General features: G+C 42.4%; 2 protein-coding genes across 2 annotated transcripts; both read left to right on the forward strand.

Annotated features, from left to right (window-relative positions):
• Positions 1 to 387: 387 nt before the first annotated feature.
• On the forward strand, positions 388 to 2604 carry id3 (inhibitor of DNA binding 3). Its single transcript, XM_080042299.1, has 3 exons — positions 388 to 808; positions 1252 to 1325; positions 1760 to 2604. Exons 1-2 carry the CDS (start codon positions 509 to 511, stop codon positions 1303 to 1305), a joined length of 354 nt encoding a protein of 117 aa, XP_079898425.1. The 5' UTR covers positions 388 to 508; the 3' UTR covers positions 1306 to 1325; positions 1760 to 2604.
• Positions 2605 to 7349: 4745 nt separating this feature from the next.
• On the forward strand, positions 7350 to 18446 carry e2f2 (E2F transcription factor 2; the record flags this gene model as incomplete). Its single annotated transcript, XM_080042297.1, has 7 exons — positions 7350 to 7634; positions 13819 to 13918; positions 14561 to 14780; positions 16290 to 16455; positions 16773 to 16883; positions 17183 to 17381; positions 18175 to 18446. The coding sequence occupies 7 exons, from the start codon at positions 7350 to 7352 to the stop codon at positions 18444 to 18446; spliced, it is 1353 nt and encodes a 450-aa protein (XP_079898423.1).
• Between the last annotated feature and the right edge of the window lie 52 nt (positions 18447 to 18498).

Raw genomic sequence — 18498 nt, forward strand, 5'->3', positions numbered from 1 at the left:
GGTAAAAGTGAACGTGAGATTATAACACGTATGGTCTAAATAAAACAGCCATCTCAAGCTGTTTAGTTGTAAACTAAACGCATTTGTCTTCTTACTGAGGATTCTTCGGAAATTGTGATGTTCCAAACTCTGAGAACTTATGCTGCTTTCGTTCTAAAAACATAACACCACCTGAAAGAGGTAACTAATTGATTGACAATCCCCTTTAGGCATCCTAGCCTAATTTCCTCATTCTTTCCAACCCCCCTCCACAAGGTGCCATCAGCCAATGAGCAATCGGCGTGTGCTTTACACTGGCCAATCAGAGCGCGGTGCGAGGAAAGGGGCGTCAGCAGGGGTGCAGCGTATAAAGCATGACTGTACGCTGACTGTCAGAGCACTGTAGCTTTTCAGGACATCATAAAGAAAACATCGGAAGAGAGAGACAAACCATCTCTTAACTCATACTCGAACACCAAGCCTAGTCTTGTTGTTGTTGGTTTTTTCACCTTACATTTTTTTGAATACCATGAAAGCCATTAGTCCCGTCCGCTCTGTGAGGAGCTGCTACAAGGCCGTGTGCTGCATTTCGGAGCAGAGTCTCGCCATTAACCGGAATAAACACTCGTGTTTGGAGGAGCCGACGGGAGCCCTGTGCGACATGAACGACTGCTACTCCAAGCTGAAGGAGCTGGTGCCCAGCATCCCGCAGAACAAGACGGTGAGCCAGGTGGAGATCCTGCAGCACGTCATCGACTACATCTTCGACCTGCAGATCGCGCTGGAGGCGGAGGACGCCGCCGCGCCGGAGATGGTTCTGTCAATAAAGGTGAGGAAGGAAGGGGGCAGATGAGATGCGGGCTCGTGCAACATCAGCGGACACCTTATATAGTATACGTTCACGGACAGCGATTGCCCTGCTGCAGCTCTAATCTGCTGCAGACCTCCCCCAATGCCCTGACAAGTTAAAGATACATTTAAACTACCAGTCTATCTGTGGATTTTGTAAAGTGTATTCTCCTTGCTGCATGCTGCGCTCATGCTTTGCAGCCCAATGCGCCTTTACGGCGCTGGTAGCCAATTGTATAAAGGCCCATGTTAATATTATTGTTATACAGTAGGCTATACCAAATGTGTAATGTTGTGGAACGCATGTTATGTTACAACCGCCTGCACAAACAGACAAGGCAGTTATTCTTGATGATATAGCCTATGCAATAAGATTGAAGGTCGTTTAAGACATGCTTTTTCTCCCCTTTGCTCGCCATGCAGACTGCGGATCTTACCCGGAATTTCTCCAAAGAAGAAGGACGGTTGTGCCATTAAGACGAGGCTGGTAGATTATGGTATGTATTTGTTTTCTTTTACTATAGCCTACATCTTAATTTATTTCGATGTGCGTAAAATCACGATGATGTGCTAAGTTGGACACATCCTATCCTCGGGCCACTGGCCTGGAATTGTAAGAGTGTCTTGTTGTTTTGACATTCACCAAGACATAGCCTATAACTTTAGACATTAAACCTTACATTTCTAGAATATAGAGATGTCATTGATGTGCTTAAGGGATGGGGGTCTCCTTAACCCCTCCACATTTCACCACTGGTTGCCAATTAGACAGGCCCACAGTGAATGTGTAGCGGATTCATTGCTATCTGCCTGGGGTTAATGAAAGTTCCATGCTAGGCGCCAGTCTGTCTGCTCGCCTCTGCGCGAGGGAGGGGGGAGAGCAAGAGAGCGAGGGATCTGACTTCACTTTTCTTCCTTTCTCTCCATGCAGGTGCAGGGAAACACATGTCTCCACTTCACTCCGGGCAAGAGGACAAGAGGGGCAGAAAGGGTGGGATAGGTATTTGGGAGCGAGGGAGAAGAAGACGAAAGAGGAGGAGGTGGAGGGTTTAAAGAAAGAAAGAAAAAGACAAGAAAAAACAGGACTGTTTCCTAGTTGAGAAGGGGATCAACAGCAGTGCAATGAGCACGAAAAACAAGAGACTCATACTTTGGCCCCTGGACAACAGACAAATCAACACACCAAAGCAGAAGCCAGGATTTGGAAGCTGAAAAGTCCGGCTTCATATGTCCCTCCTCCAAAAACTTTGGGAACCCCTGTAGGTAGATGTAGAAATATTGGTACATTGTTTTTTTTTTATATTGTTGATTATTTCTTTTTCTTTTTTTTGACACATTCCAAACAAAGGTTTTGTGGGTTTAAACTCCACACCCAATCCTAAAAACCCTTTCTACACCAAGTCTCACATCATCTCACTTAATTATCCCCACCCCCCCCCCCCCCCCACACCCCTGATCTGATTTCTTCTGATCTGGAGACTGTTACATCTTCAATATGAATGTGTACATATCTGCTGTGGGTATGTAAGGTGTGAGTCCATTTGGATGTCTGTATTTTGGTTTCTGAATGGGAGTTTGGGTTTTTCTAAATAGGTATAATCAGAACTCTATACTAGAGTTAATTGTAAAATGTTTGTAGGGATTGTGTAATTTCTGCGGACAATGTGCAATGAGTTTCATAAACTCTTTATTATAAAAAAAAGTTTGCTTTGTATGTAATATGTGTTCTTATGTAATGACATTTTGAAAAAAAAGAAATAAAACGATGTGAAACAGTTTGGCCTTTCCACGGGTTGATGTTTGTTGATGAAATAATGAATGAGTTTGAACTTGCCATCGTGTTGTTCAGAAAATAAGGGTGATGATGCTGACGTGACTTTTCTTGGCTTTTGGATGACAATGAAGTGCTGATACAACACAGGATGTATTCAGATGAATCTTGAGGGTTGAGTGGTTGGAAATCAAACAAAGGGAGTTTCCTGTGAGTGCTTCTAATTTTCCAAAGAATGAGTTATAACATCAGTTTGATTCAGCTGAACATCCTCAAATGCTGTTGACGAGAAGATGTGACGTGGTCTTGAACCAATCGTTGATGATCATTCATAAATTCTTGTAAGCCACGATTACCAAATGTATCAAAATATAATGGATAAGATATAGGCATAATAAAACTCCTACCAACTAGAACAGTGTTAAGGGGGTTATAAGCCCATTTTCTAGATCTGTGACTCTTAAAGCTTCACTTAACAATAGAAAATAATTTTGCCCTTCAGAATGAACGAATGTGGCACCACTGGGAAGACATTTTGTCTCCAAAGCTGATCAAACTACCCTACCTTGTGGATTGAATTGGAATGGCATGCATTGAATGTTGTCACATACGACCAGTGCCTCATATACTGTAGATGATTGATCAGCAATAAAAATTATCAATTAATTTGAAAAAAATCTGTCTTGTCATTAACGGTGTTACCAAACTTTAAAAAGAGACAACAAAGAAAAAGTTCAGACCCACCAATGTGTTGAGTTAATTAAGTTGACCTAATTCTAACCTTCAGTATGCTTCTAATAATGAGGTTGCATCTCCATCTTGTGGTAAAAATGGGTTATTTGCTCAACGAACGCAAAATGTCAAGCTAGTGAACAAATGACATTTACTGGGTTATATTTTTAGGAGATAGGATCCAAAGCAACAAAATATCACATACATTTTAAATAGATATGACCTTTACAGCCTTAATATATGTATTTATTTTATTCATTTGTTTCAGGAGGAATCATTTCTGCCAATCATAATTGTCAGATATAAACCTACACACAATGTACAGTGTATATACTGTAAACTGTAGCTTGTAGTTGGACCAGGATATGTAGGCCCTTCTTGTTTGTATTATACTGTAAGGCTTTAAAGGTGCAATATGCAGTGTAATTTTTAGCATTTCATAATCATATCATCCTGAATCCAAACAACGTTATTTTGTTGCACCTGCAACAGAACATTAGACAATAATATGTTTGTAAACAAAACTGTGGGGCCTGCTGCTGTAAACAACAACAATGAAACAGTAACTTTTCAGGTAGCTTTCTAACTTCAGACAGTGTTCCAGTGATCCAATTTTCCTCTGAGGAAAGTTTGTTTATTCAGTTCAGAATGAAATACCTTACAAAATGTTCAATTCTCTCACACACTAAGTTAAATAGTGCACCTTTAATGTCATTTTTACCACAAGTATGCAAATGAGGGGACAATATAGCACAGACACCTTAGTTTATATTACAATGGCAAATGACAGGCTTAAATAAATTAGCATAGAGTAGAATCAACACTTAACTGGAACTGTATCTAAAAACCTTTACAAAGGCAGTATTTATAATACGGTTATTGTTGCAGGATAATTGTGTAGACAGAAACATTTAAGTATTGAATTTGAATGTATTACATTCATTTCAGACATATCAAAAATACAAAACAAAACGAAAAGCACTAAAGAAAACGAAGTTCAAATTATTTCACAAATAAAAAATAAAAATCATATTACATATGTTCCATTGATATGCCTGAAAATGAGTAGGAAGAAGTATAAAACGTTTTTAGTCCTACCCCTTTTCCACAGCTCAATAATTAATATTTATCAAAATAAATTACTCCATTCCTTATGTTATAATCTGTATATATACACAATTTGCTATAATATATTCACAATTTAAATATCTATACAATGCATATATATATACAGTATATATATATATAAAATTTGATATACTATGTTTTTTTTTAAATAAATAATTTATATATTGTGTTCATAAATGTTATTGACAACACCAGTTGCAACGCCATAGTGATCCCAGTCCACACCACAAGATGGGGGTGTTGGATTAAGATGCAGCAGTGTGTGTCTGTCCACCTGACATCCCAGTAATGTATAGGGACTCTAAACACAAAATAAACTCAGTGCTGTGGTTGTCACAGTTCACATCTGAAGGTCAAGTGCTGCTTTGACAGAGAAATGTCAATTCAAACTGGTTTGATACAAGACAGAGATTATTGAGAATAAAGTGAAGAAGAAACTTAATCGGCCACGTGAACTATATAAAAACTGACTCTGAATCAGTGAAGAAATATCATGAACATGTTTTGGCACGTGTCAAACATAAGCTGTGAATTTTATGTATGTTGACGTGACAGCTCCTTCTATTTTATTTTAAACAATGAGTTAAAATACACATCAGACAGTTTTGAAATAATAGTATCCAACGACAAGTAATAATACAACCACATAATGACGTCATGGCTTCACTGGTTTACTTGTATTGTTGTGTTGTCCCGAAAGTGAAAAAGATATACCGTCAATATGTACTGTGCAGGCTTTTATCACTTGTTCTTGACTCAGCACAAGCTCACTAGAAGACAAGTAAAAAAAACATGCATTAAAAGAGTTAGCTCAACGCTTTATAAATATTTTACGATTCAGACTGCACTAAACTATAAAATGGATCACACAAACTGAATAAAGTATAAATCCGGACTGCCATGTCTGTGGACTTTGAAACATTTCTACTGCTTTTTGTATTTGGGTGTGAAAGGGGAAGCAACAGAGGGTGGAGACTATATAGGTTGCACTGTGTGAAGATTACAGCGACAGTTCTGTTAGTGTTTCGAGTCTCTAACATCTGTTTTATGTGGAAATATGCATGTGATCTACAAGGCAAATTGCTCAACCATCATACAATTATGACTGATTTGATCTAATCCAGGGTAATAAGCTGGCAACTGTGTCAACGTTTCCCCCCTCAACCATAGTCCTTGATATAGGCCTATATTCTATCTATATAAAGTAAGGTGCTAACATAAGTAATAAAGAATAACTAACTTATCTTGCATTCGGAATTTTTTTATTTTCATAGTTTATCCTAAATGTAGTTCAAACCGAGGCCTGACAATAGGCTCGATTTGGATGGGAGTGTACTTTGCCTTGGCCAATGGGGGTCAAGTCATATGGCTTGGGTCTGGTGCCTGGATGGGGGAGGGGTTGTTTTCTTTCAATATCTCCCATGAGCCAATAAGCAAGAGTGTTACTGAACGAATCCAATTATCATATACAAACTAGTAGTAAGCACCTTGCAGTAAGCCACAGTACACTTTCATCAAGAGGGCAATACATTCTCATGTCCTTTCATGCTCTAGGTCTAGAAAATGATCTTGGAAGATAATTTGTACACACAAAAACAACTAGGCTATCTGAAAAGTATATACAATGTATCTGAATTTTCCACTTTGTCACTGGAGTTACAACTTACTCAAGTAGGCCTACACGTTATTAAAAAGAACTAGGCTATTATTAATCTAATAGTCAGCACTATTAGGCTACATTACATTGGGAAATTCAACATATTCTGTCCAGAATATTGCTGTTATTTTCGAAATGAGACTGGAATACAGCAGATAGTTCTGTTAATTTCAACAAAATAGGCTAAGTTATATATTTTTTGACAGGCAGGCATATTGCTCACATTGTTGGTTATCGTGGCCTGTTATAGCCTAAGTTATAAGTTATAACAGGCCACGATAACCAACCAAAATATAACTTATAACCTTTTATTATACTATCCATGGTTATAACCACAAAACAATGTGGCAACAACAAAGTAACACCACTCTCATTATCCAAACTAGTTCATATCTGATTATATAGTCCTAGACCGGACTCATTCATATTCAAAATATAATGTGGTCATTGTCTCCAACAATACAACCTGCTAACAGAAGAACATCATTATCCAGAAACGATGCTGCTGCCCCTTTAAGAAGACTTGTCCCATCCGCATACAACTGTTTTATGCAAATATGACAAGCCGAGCGTGCCGCGAGCCAATCAGGGGCGAGTTCTAACCGCGGGAGATCCAAATTTCGCGGGACGAAGTTTGGCGCTAAAAAAAAAAAAAAAAAAAAAACCCTTGTCCCCTTGTATGGAGAGCTGAGCCCTGAAGTGGACGCATACGGGACTCACAGACCGGCTTGGATTCCGCATCAGAGAAAAGGAGTCACAATAACTTATTCAATCTTTAAGCTGGGACCTGGATCTCAATGAGACCTGGATGCTTTCTGGTATTGGACTTTAACGTACGTTTTATTTATTTATCAAGCAGTGTTTTTTTGTAATAACTTGTACGCCAAGTTACCGGACAAAGGGGTCGTCACATCAACTCCTACAGGTCTGTTGCATTGACTGACGAATATACAAAGAGAAAATACTGCTGAATAGACTGTTTAGCTCATGCACTTTTGCATTTGATACTTTGATATCAGCTGTGAGTTGCTCTACGTGGCTGCTTTGTCATTATATCATTCGCATGGTGATAGCAGCAATATATTTTCACCCCCAACTCCCATTGTAGCCGCAGCCACTTTGCTAACGACAGCAGACACCGGGTTTACAGCAGAGGCAGTGAGCGCTTATAGTAACCAGACAGCACCGCTTGACCTTTTTTCCCGGTCAAATTTAGTTTTATACTCAGGGAAAATGATGCGGATGCCCAAAGGCGTCTCTCCTGCTTCGGGTCGCTCGTCAGCAGTGGGGCTGCCCCCCTGCGCTCAGCACCACAAGATGAAGGTTTTGTCCACGGGAGCAGTGAAGACCGAGTTCTTCGGTTCGGGACTGTCCAGCCCGCTGATGAACACGGTACCGGCAGGCTACTTCACCCAGATCTGCAACACCGCCGCGGCCGAACAAAGAGCCAACAGCCTGTACTCAACCCCCCACGGACCAGAGGCTAAACCCATCAGATCATCCTCAGGGCGACTGCCGGTAAAAGAAACACACACACACACACACACTGCAAACACAAGCCTGTTCTACAAAATACACGCAATTGTTTACTGTACTGTGACTTATGTGTGTGTGGGGGTGGACTAATTCTTGATTTCCATTGGTATGCATGGTTAGCAGCGTTTGTTGGAAGGGGCACATTCAAATATGTTTTGACGTGATAAGCCACAGAGGAGACACTGTGGCTGCTGGATGGATGGTTCTCATTTGCCTTGCCATGTAAAGTTGTGTGACATCTTTTCCCCCCGCCGTCCAGCTGTAGCCAGACAGGAGTTGACACTGTGTGTGTACTTTGATGGCTTTGGTAATGGGGAGGAAAGGGGGGGGGGGGGGGGGAGAGGGTAGTTGATAGTTGTGGAGAGTGTTTGGGGGCCCCTCTCTCTTGTGAATGGGAATGGATGAGATGCCCCCAGCACAGTGGGAGATGGCCCAGGGGATTGCTTTTTTTACACAATCAGACAATGCCACTAATGTAAACACAGCACTGTAATGTTATCTCATCTCTTCTATGTATGTACACGCTGCTGCTCTGCTCTGTGAACATCGGTTCTCATTTGACAAGAATTTTTTTTTCCCAGAGCCATTATAGCGACACACTTGTATTTGGACAGCGTTTTTTATGATTACACCCATGTGACAGCTGCTCCAGCTGCACCTGTCATTGAGGCAGGACCTGTGTAACCTGTTTATATTGCTCCAAGGAAGGACTTGGAGGTCAGAGGTTGTATACGAACAACTGGTGTGCATTCTCAGATGGAAAGGAACCCTGGGAAATAAACAAAAATGCATCACTTTAGGTAGTTTATGTAAGAAAAAGTCAACTAGAGCGGTTTCCCTGTTGTGTATACAGTATGCCCCTGGAGGCATATTAGAAAAGCTGTATGATCTGAGGGGATTGGATCGCCCTCCGTAACAAGTAAGTGCTCCACGCCTGCTGTTGTTTGTATTCGGCATTTTTCTCACTAGCCAACCAGTCTTTTTAGATTTAATGCCTGGCCGTAAAGATAAATGGGTTAGGGGTCTTCAAATCTCACATTAACCCCATGCCCTCGGAGTTCACTAATAGGCCCCTTCAAGAGGATTAGTAGGACATAAGTAAAGTGAGAAATAGGCTGCCACCTGGCTCATCATTGTGCAAAGGTGGACTCAATGATAATTTACAAGTCGGTGTGTAATGTTGGATTGGAACACATCACAAAATTCTCCATTGTGTTTTACAAACATGGGAAATGTGTGTTTAATCCATCATTAGGAGCTGTTTATGTGATATATGGTTTGCTTATAACAGGAGAACCAGCTGTATACTATAGTGTCTGTCTTGGATGTGGTTTGACAGGGTTTATTATACACATACTGATATGCTGTCATCAGAGGATGGGGACGAGTCACTGATAAGGAGCTAGTAGGCTGAGTGTGTTTTCACACTGATAGTGAAGTTGTCCCTTTCTTTCTGTCTGCCATTCATAGATACAGTACATACATATCTGTGTTTGGATTTGCCTTGATCACCTCGCAAGGCAACTTTTAGGCGAGTTTAATTGTCATCGTGTACATGTGTAATTCACCTTCCAAAATGAGTCCCAAAGCTTCCCCATGATTATGAAACTTCTCCTGCCCATTTAAGTGAATTATGTAAATCTTCTATTCTAGAGGGGGAAAAGCCCCTTGAAGTTTAAAGTCTTACAAATACGGCTATAAGTAGTACATGGTGGTGGTCTGAAACGTGTATCTTGATCACACCGTACAAGGAACCAAAGAACACAACGCCTAGTAATCCCATTGATTCCCTTTTCTGAAGTCAACAGTGACACAGGGGGCTGTAAGGATATTAAAGCTTCTTCCTGTCTTTCCTCTACCCTGCCTCAACAAAGCCTTTGGAGGTGACAACCTCACACCTACCTTTTTGTGGGCCTTTTTTCAAAACTAGAATCTACTAATCGCAGCACGTGCAGGGTTGAGTCATTTAGGGTCATGGCCTAGATACATTTTGTCCCTAAACACAAAGATTTCAAATGTAGTTTCTGATTTGGTTTTCGGCCGCAGAGCATCACTGCTGCAGCTGGTAGGGACTTTGGCTAAAAATAGATTATCAGGTTTCCTAAGACCTATCGACAAATTGTCTTTTCTCTTCTTCCTCACTAACTATGATATCAAAATACAATTCAAACCTAGATTTTCACTTTATTTGTTTTATGTCTGAAATAATAAGTGTGCCATAAATGATAACAGATGCGAGCTAGGATAACGCCACTATGATTCTATTTAAACGCAAAAAAATAAAAGTAAGAAAATAAGTGTCTGACTGACACGGGACTCTTTTTCTTGCAGTTTTATCTCCTTCCAGGACTGAGGACAACTTGCATGCAACATACATTGGTCGAACTGTAATGCTTCATGTTTCTGCTGACACAGCAGCTTCAATGCAAGTTCATTCGTGCGCCTTGTGTTTACAGGAAGTGTTGCCTCTTCATGTACAGCTCACTTCCTCTAACTTAAACAACATGATATCACCACTATTTCTTTTATCAAGGAAACAGGATATTCGGTTCAGCATGAGAACCTAAGTTCCTTAAAGTAAAAGCAAAGTAAACAAATGAACACAACAGTCATGTATAATCCCACACTCGACGGTTTAGCGCAGGTGCTTGGAAAAACACTCAAGTGATTTCGTTGAGCGAATGTAGTTAACGTTAACTGCAGGGATCTCGTCTTTACATATTGATCACACCAACTGTAGTTAAAGGCATTGTGGATTGTCATGCGAGTGTTAACTGGGGTGTGTAGACTGTTGATAATGTTGTGTCACTCCTGTTTCCTTGCTGCTTGATAACTTAAATGGGTTGCCTCCCTCCAAAGTCCAGGAAAACCCTCCCTCTCTCTCTACGACAACCACTTTCCATCAAATCTCGTCCTCAGTGCTCTGCGGCGGTGCTACAGATGAATGCATGAATACATTTGCCTCAGCCAAATGACAGTTTTGGCCGCTGGACGCCGCTGCATAATGTGGACTCAGAAACAATGTCTCACTTATCCCCTGCTTATGTCACATGTGCGTCGTTTCCAGATGTCGTTGGAATGTGCACAAACAGCATCAGTGTTGATTATCATCTCGGCCAATTGCTCTCTATGCTGCTTTGTTGTAAAAACCAACGTCTACTATGAGCTTTCTTATAACTAACTACTTGAATCGCAATGCGGTTCCAGAGATTATTTTGGAATCCCCTCTGGTAAGCCCCCCTGTTCATACTGATGACACCGCAGTGTGACTTTGGCCAAATGGCCAACAGTATGGAGGACCCGTCCAAGATCTCTCTACAACTATATTCCCCTCTCATTCACCTTGCTTTACCCCAGCCTCAGGCCAGCGCTGGCCCTGGAGCACAATGTTCTCAATGGGGGGAAGTTTTGCATTTCAAAGCAGCCTGCTCCCCCCCCCCCTCTCTCAACCACCAAACCAAATGGGCAGATCCACCCTTCGCCCTTCCCCTTTACCTCTTGAGGGACACGTTCACATCTCGTCAGCCAAGCAGGCATTAGCCTCGTTTGAGTAGGAGCCGTCTTGCTCAGACCCTCGCAATTATGACGCGCGTCTTGCTGAGCGCACAGCAGAAATGCTGTGCGCTCAGCAAGACGAGCGTCATAATTGCGCAGGTCTTAGCAAGACGGCTCCTTCTCAAACGAGGCTATTGTTTTTCTCTCTTTACTACCCAAGGGTGTGGTCACAAGGGGTTTGTGTACTGAGAGATATTTGCAGGCATATTGTAACATGCCCTTAGCATGGATGGAATCTTGAGTCCCATGCAACCCGACAGCATGATGGTTTCGAAGACAGGGCCGACTGCAGAAGTCCCTCTTGTGACTGACTGTGACTTTGTTGATGTTTCATCAGCGGAGCGGAGGCGGCGGGAATCAGCCAAAGAATGTACAGCAAACAGAATAAGTGCGGTGCGTTTTGGGTGTAACTGGGCAGGCAGGCAGGGTGAGGTTATAGCAAACGTGCGGAGTGATCCTTGGGAGATAAACAGCTAATTGGAGTGAATTTGGCTCAGCCCTCTCCCATTTACTCAACAGCAATTGGCTTGAGCACTTGTTTGCTGCCTAGTAGTAACTCATTTGGAAATGATTTTGAATTGAGGAACACAATCTTAGAAATTAATCTCCAGCTTTCTGTCCAACAGTAAGATTTCGTCTTTCAGGAGGTTTTTTGCGTGTCTTGGTACATACTACTGAGCATATGTATCAGGACTGAGTGAATGAAAATTCAACACCTTAACTATTCCCAAGATGAAATTGTGTTGTTTTCGAAGTATGGTTGACTGAACAGAGAAATCCTTCATGCAACAAAACGAAAAAAGGGAGCACCCCCCACCCATACAGCTGCAGGGTGAAACTGTTGGTTCCCTTACGACGGCATGTCACCGTGCCTGTGGCTCTCAAATTGTAGACCTCTTGAAAAAAAATGACAGTCCAGCTTGATCTGTACCTTTAGGTTAGACCATGGAGGTAATGAAGCTGAACCTTAATGGCTGCTGTTTCTATACAATTCTAATGCCCGGACTGAAGGATCTGTACCATCAAGTAAAACCAGACAGTCCTTCTCTCTGCTCAAACGACAGCTGTCCCTGCTTGTAGAAAGCCAATATGATCTCATTACTAAACAGCTACTTTCAGTTCTCAGATCCAAAAAGGCCAGCTTTTAAATCCCACAAGACGTCTTGAAAGAGCTACCATTTATTTTTCATAGTAGCTGGTGGTCACTGCTGTCCTGAGCTGTGTATATCTGCTTCATACTATATACTATACTGTACTGTATGCTGTGGGGATTAGAAGCTGCCTCGCCAACAGCGCACACACTCGCCACGCTGCTCCAGATGTCGCCAGTCAACAGGTGGATGTGTCAGGGAGAGCACTGGGACAATGGCAGCCTTCAGTATCCCCACACTCCAAACAGGCACGTCCACACACATGGTTAGGTCAATTCACTGCTTTTCCAATCTCGGGAAAAGGCCAGTTGCTTAAACCTATTAGCTGAAGCGATGCAGTGACTAAAAAGAAAAAAGGGATTATTGTAGCCAACTTGCCAAGCATTTGTGAAGGGTAAGTTAATGGGACAACCCAGAGCTGAAGGAAGAAAGGGGGAAGGAATCATAGGTGACCGAGGTTAGGTCCAACTCCCAACCAGATTCTACAAATTAGCCAGCAGCCTTGGCAACATTTAGCTGAAATCCAGCTTGGTCAGCAGAGTGTATTGAGGAAAAAACGATTGCACATTGACTTAAGCAATATCCACGTCCATTGTGAAAATTTCTCAGAGTTAACAATTAACCGTCAGGAAATCTGCACGTTAGGGTGTCGGCCAGTTTTACGCAATTTGTCATTATTCCGACAGTTGGTCATTTCTCAACCCTGAGGGAGAAGCTGGGTTCATGTGGCTTTCACTTTTGTTTAGGGCCTATGTAGGTAATTGAAAAAAGCAATGGTCACATGAAGATAATTGGTTTATATTGTGGTCCAAAGGTTGTGTATGCATGGCTCATTGCAGTTCCATTCGAGTTATCACCTGTTTGTGTGTGTTGTAGAACAAGTTGTGCTGTAGAAAAGTAAAGGTGACATACGGAGGAGGCCTGAAATGGGGGGGGAGAGGTCATTGAGTAATTCCAGGGATTTCCTTGTGTTTTGCAGGCGGTGGGTCGAGAGCCTATCAACCCCCCCATCCCTATCAACCCACACACACACACACAAAATCAGGCCCTATTGAAGTGCTTGGGAAAGTGTGAGGGGGGTGCTTTGTTCCTGCACTTGAGGGCTGTTGGCACATTTACGACGCAGCACTTTTCTTTTCAACAACCCCCTATTTAGCACTTTTGCCAGCCCTGATGTCACAGTTGCATGGACGGGGCCCTACACACTTCATACTCTGGTTTGAACTTTTAACGAACCATTATGTAAAGTCAATGGGTTTTTGCTCAACAGGAAGGATGAAGGCTTGTTCCCAGCAGACCAGTATATGAAAGAATTCAAATTGGGAATATATTCACACGATATATGTTTTTATGATGGCAGAACTTGTTAGGCCAAAGTGAACACTGTACATTTAAAAAACTCCCTCTTTGCTCTTATGCTTGTCGTTGTTTCTAAATTACAAACACTCTTTTCTCTCCAGGCTAAGAGGAAGCTGGATCTAGAAGACCCTCTTTATATGCCAGAGTTCCGCACACCAAAAGGGAAAGGCAGCATTGCAGCGAGGATACCAAGTCCAAGAAGTGAGTACATCACTACTTCCGATCAGAGGTAGATTTGAGAGAGATGGTGTAATGTATATATTTTGTGTGTAGGTACCCAAGGTGCATCCTATACATTCACCAATAGTATAGGTATAACATCACTTCAGTGCTTCTTGGCGAGTCAAACTAAATAATTTTACAGTTGAAAAAGGATCAAGAATGTTGATTTTACTGTTAGGAGAACATGGTCAACAGTAGGTATTTTAAGTCAAAGTTAATTATAGGAAGAGCAATATAAACACACCAATACAATCCTGTAAGAACCAAGAGATAAGTCTCAGGAAGTTGTATAATTACAGTTCTTTACAATGTTACAAGTCCAAAGGGGGCAGATAGGGGGAGGGGTTAGGTGTTTGGAGTAAGTGATTTAAGTAGTTCGGTAGCTGGAGTAGGTGACAGTCAAATGTTTACACACCAATGACAGATCGAATGTGGATTGTTTGAGATGTACTATTTGCATCAGGAAAGTCTAAATGTGGAAGACGTGGCCAGATGAGCGTTGCACACACCACATCAACTTGTCTGTAGCATACTTCAAAAATACTTGATTTGGGGTGATGAAGAACCATCACGTTGAGGAGGAACCTGCGTTTATTCTTTTCGTTGTTTTCTTTCTCTCAGCTCCAAAGTCTCCAGGTGAGCGGACACGCTATGACACCTCGTTGGGCCTGCTGACTAAGAAGTTTGTGGGTCTGATCTCAGAGTCTCCTGATGGAGTCCTGGACCTGAACTGGGCCACTGAGGTTCTGGAGGTCCAGAAGAGACGCATCTATGACATCACCAACGTCCTGGAGGGAGTCCAGCTCATCCGGAAGAAGTCCAAGAACAACATCCAGTGGCTGTGAGTCAAGATACTCAAGTAGAAATTGAATGTGCTATTTCAAGAAGATCAGACAAGGTGTTAATATATATCAGGCCAACCTCCTTTTCCTCTTATGTACTCTCTACTTGGTGTAGAACTGTATAGTAAGCAGTGCATTTCCAAACATACTTTACACTTTAAAATTTGAACCTGTATCGTGTAATTCAGTTCAACACAACAAAAACACCTCTGGCGCAGTCTCAAAAAAGAGTTCAAAAACATTTCTTAATGCCTCGTTTCCACCGAGTAGAGCGGGTCGGATCAGAGCGGCTCAGAGCGGGACAGCTCACTTTTAAGAATCTCGGTGTTGTTTCCACCGCCGACCCTACCTTTACTGGTAGGGCGGGGTTTAGGCTGGACTGCGATAGCCGCCGCCAGAATGTGGGTTAAACTATCGCGCTGTGGAACAACTGTGGTCAAGCCAGCGGTCTCTCGTTTTTGCTGGGTCAAACCAGCCGCTTCTTTATTTATTCCCCCGGTGTTGTTGTGAGCACACAGACGGCTCGGTGCAAGTTGCAACTGATAGAGACAGTGAGAGAACAGCGCTGGCTGCGGCAGCTACGCGACATCGTTGCAGTAGGACACAGTGTAGCCAACTGATTCATTTAATGACGAGGAAAAACACCACACAATAAACAGTGCCGCGCTCACAAGCCAGCGGTCTCTCGTTTTTGCTTGGTCAAACCAGCCGTTTCTTTATTTATTCCCTCCGTGTTGTTGTGAGCGTGTATTTACTACTATCTATGGCGAAAACACACAGAGACGGCTCGGTGCAAGTTGCAACTATAAAATACAGTGAGCGAACAGTGCTGGCTGCGGCAGCTACGCGACTAGTGGGACACAGTGTAACCAACTGATTAATTTATTGACGAGAAAAAACACCACACAATAAACATTGCTGTGCTCACATTTTCGCCAATACACAAGACTCTCTTCACTCTTGCCGAGATGACTACACATGGCGGAAATGATTATTTCGACCAATCAAATGACGGCTCTGCCGTTTCGGCCCGCTTTCAGGCGGCTAGTACCCCTACGGAGGAGTACTGAGATCGGGAGCGGCTCAGAGCGGTTAGGTGCGCTTAAACCGTACCCTACCCAACTTTTGGCAAATGAAAAGCCAAACTACCCGGACCGAACCGCTCCGATCCGACCCGACCCGGTCTACTCGGTGGAAACGAGGCATTAGTTGTTTTTTTTATTGAAAAGTGGTTGAATTGCATCACAATGCTTAGGTTTGGCTACAACAAGTGTATTTATCCCTGTTTACACTCACTCACCTGCCCCCTAGGGGCTGTTAAGTGGCATTGCAACATCTCTAGACAGCATTGAATAAACTCTGCTGAACCATGATAAGATGCTTGCTAGCTATACAATCTGTTTCTTTGTGTTTCAGTTGTAATGACAGCTGTAGGCTTATTTTTAATGCAATCAGATCATCAAACTTGTATTTTTTTTGTTAATTTATGCTTATGTGTGTTCTCATAGGGTTGGAGATGTATTTGAGGGTGGTGCAGGCGGAGGCCAGAAGGCGTGCGCCCTGAGGAAAGAGCTCGGAGATCTGGAGAGAGTTGAGGGATCTTTGGACGAACTGATCCGCTCCAGCACCGCACAGCTCAAACGGCTCACCGAGTATGAAGATAATCAGAGATATCCTTTTCATCTTACAGCTGTTTGTGTGTGTGTGTGTGTGTGTGTGTGTGTGTGTGTGTATCTTTCTCGTGGTCTTTTAGGTCCACTTACACAATGCAAATGATCCACTCACCACCCATTGTGTATTTATTTTAAACTGTTTTTAATTCTATTTGTGTATCTGCCTTGCTTTTAAACTGTATATGTTTTTGCATTCTTTGAATGTACGGCGACCTTGAGAGCTTTGAAAGGCGCCTCCAAATAAAATGTATTATTATTATTATTATTATTATTTAATGTCTACTGCCGTTTTCATCCTTGACCCCACACTGTACGTTGGGCTATGTGACGTATCAGGACATCCGCTCCATCGGCAGCCTGCGAGACCAGACAGTCATCGCCGTCAAGGCCCCGGCCGACACCAAGCTGGAGGTGCCAGACACGGCAGGGGTGAGAGCACAGCTTTGTTGGAATATCTCACTATGCACTCCTTTCTTCTCACCTCTTTTCAGCTGCTAGGGCAACTCTCTCAATCCTGCTGTGATTGAGGTGGATGAAAGTCTTGTTTGGTAAACAATGAGTTATCCTGTGTGGTAGTTAAAGTTAGGGATAATTAACAATTGTACAAAAGAAAAAGAAAAAGGTTAAATTCTTGGTGAAAGCTCATGTCATGAAAATATGGCCTATATGTATATTGTATATGTATATTAAAGAAATATATCTTTCTCTGAATCCCCTTCACCTTACAGCAGGGCTCATTACAGATCTATTTAAAGAGTAAGAATGGCCCCATTGAAGTCTACCTGTGTCCAGAGGAGGGTCTTGAAGATGCCAGTCCGGTTAAGAGCGCCATCACCCCTAAAAAAGAGTTCCCCCAGCCCCTCTGCAATCCACCCGCGACGCCTATGGTGCTAGCCAGCTACAGCATCAAAGAGGAGCCTGCTGAATGTAAGCTGGGCTTTCTATACGGGTCTCGTACTGTGCAGTAGAAAATTCTGACCTTATTTTCACACCTGTAAAGCTCACACAATAACACTTTTGCGTGAACTCCATACTTAATGCACAGGCTTGTATTGATATTCTCATCTAACTTCCTGTAAGAACGTGTGTGAGTATTTCCCCAAATGTCAAACTATACCTTTAATATTCCCAATCAAGACTTAACTTTACTTTAAACATTTGATATGCTGTAAAGGCCTTTGCAATCACAGAACACAGATCACTAGGATGCCATTGAAAATCAAAATGTGCAAATTGTGTCATAGTTTTGAACTCATGACCAAGCTGTTTTGTCTGCGGTGTTCTGAAGTGGGAAACCAATATTTTAATTTATTTATTTAACCTTTATTTATCCTCGATATCAATTAAGGGGTGACCCTCATTTGCTATGATGACGAGTCAAACAAGTGCAAAGCAAAACCATCAATACAATCACAGTATGAGCTTATCACAAACTGATAAAGAGACAAAAACAATTGAAACATTTAGACAGCGATGTCGAATGGCTGCAGTTAAAATGAAATGGGTGAATGTACAATAAAGCAGAATTAAAACAGTTACAGGTAGAGTACGGCAGGTTTAAGATAATATGTCTAAATTTGTTAAAAGCATTTGAAAGTACTTTTTACATTTTGTTGCTGTAAGTTGTGCCAGGAGTCAGGGGCACTGAAGCTAAAAGCTGTCCTTCCAAGCACAGATATATCAACCACATTGAATTATTTTTTTTTTACCTCAACAACAGTTCACGTGTCCGCCCCAGCCTCTGCCTGCTCTGCGTCAGTCTCCAGCTCTGCCCTGTTGGATGTGGAGCGTCTGCTGGGTTTGCCCCCAAGCCTGCTGCAGATGACAGAGGATCAGCTCCCCTGCACCTCCTTCACCTCAGACCCCAACACACCATTCGTCAGCTTCTCTCCACCCCTGGACCATGATGATTACCTATGGAGCCTAGAGGATAGCGAGGGAGTGTCGGACTTTTTCGACACATACGACCTAGGAGATTTGTTGAAAAGCTGAGGTTATAATATAGAGTAAAGGAGGGGGGTGGGGAGAGGGATGGGGTTGGGGG

The sequence above is a fragment of the Ammodytes marinus genome (genome assembly GCF_949987685.1).
Source record: "Ammodytes marinus genome assembly, chromosome: 15".
Taxonomy (NCBI): Eukaryota; Metazoa; Chordata; class Actinopteri; order Uranoscopiformes; family Ammodytidae; genus Ammodytes; species Ammodytes marinus.

What these genes read in the sequence shown, in the direction of transcription:
- id3 (XM_080042299.1), top strand. Translation starts at nt 509, where the DNA reads ATGAAAGCCATTAGTCCCGTCCGCTCTGTGAGGAGCTGCTACAAGGCC. An exon ending in AGATGGTTCTGTCAATAAAG is followed by an intron (nt 809 to 1,251) that starts GTGAGGAAGGAA and finishes CTCGCCATGCAG; the next exon opens with ACTGCGGATCTTACCCGGAA.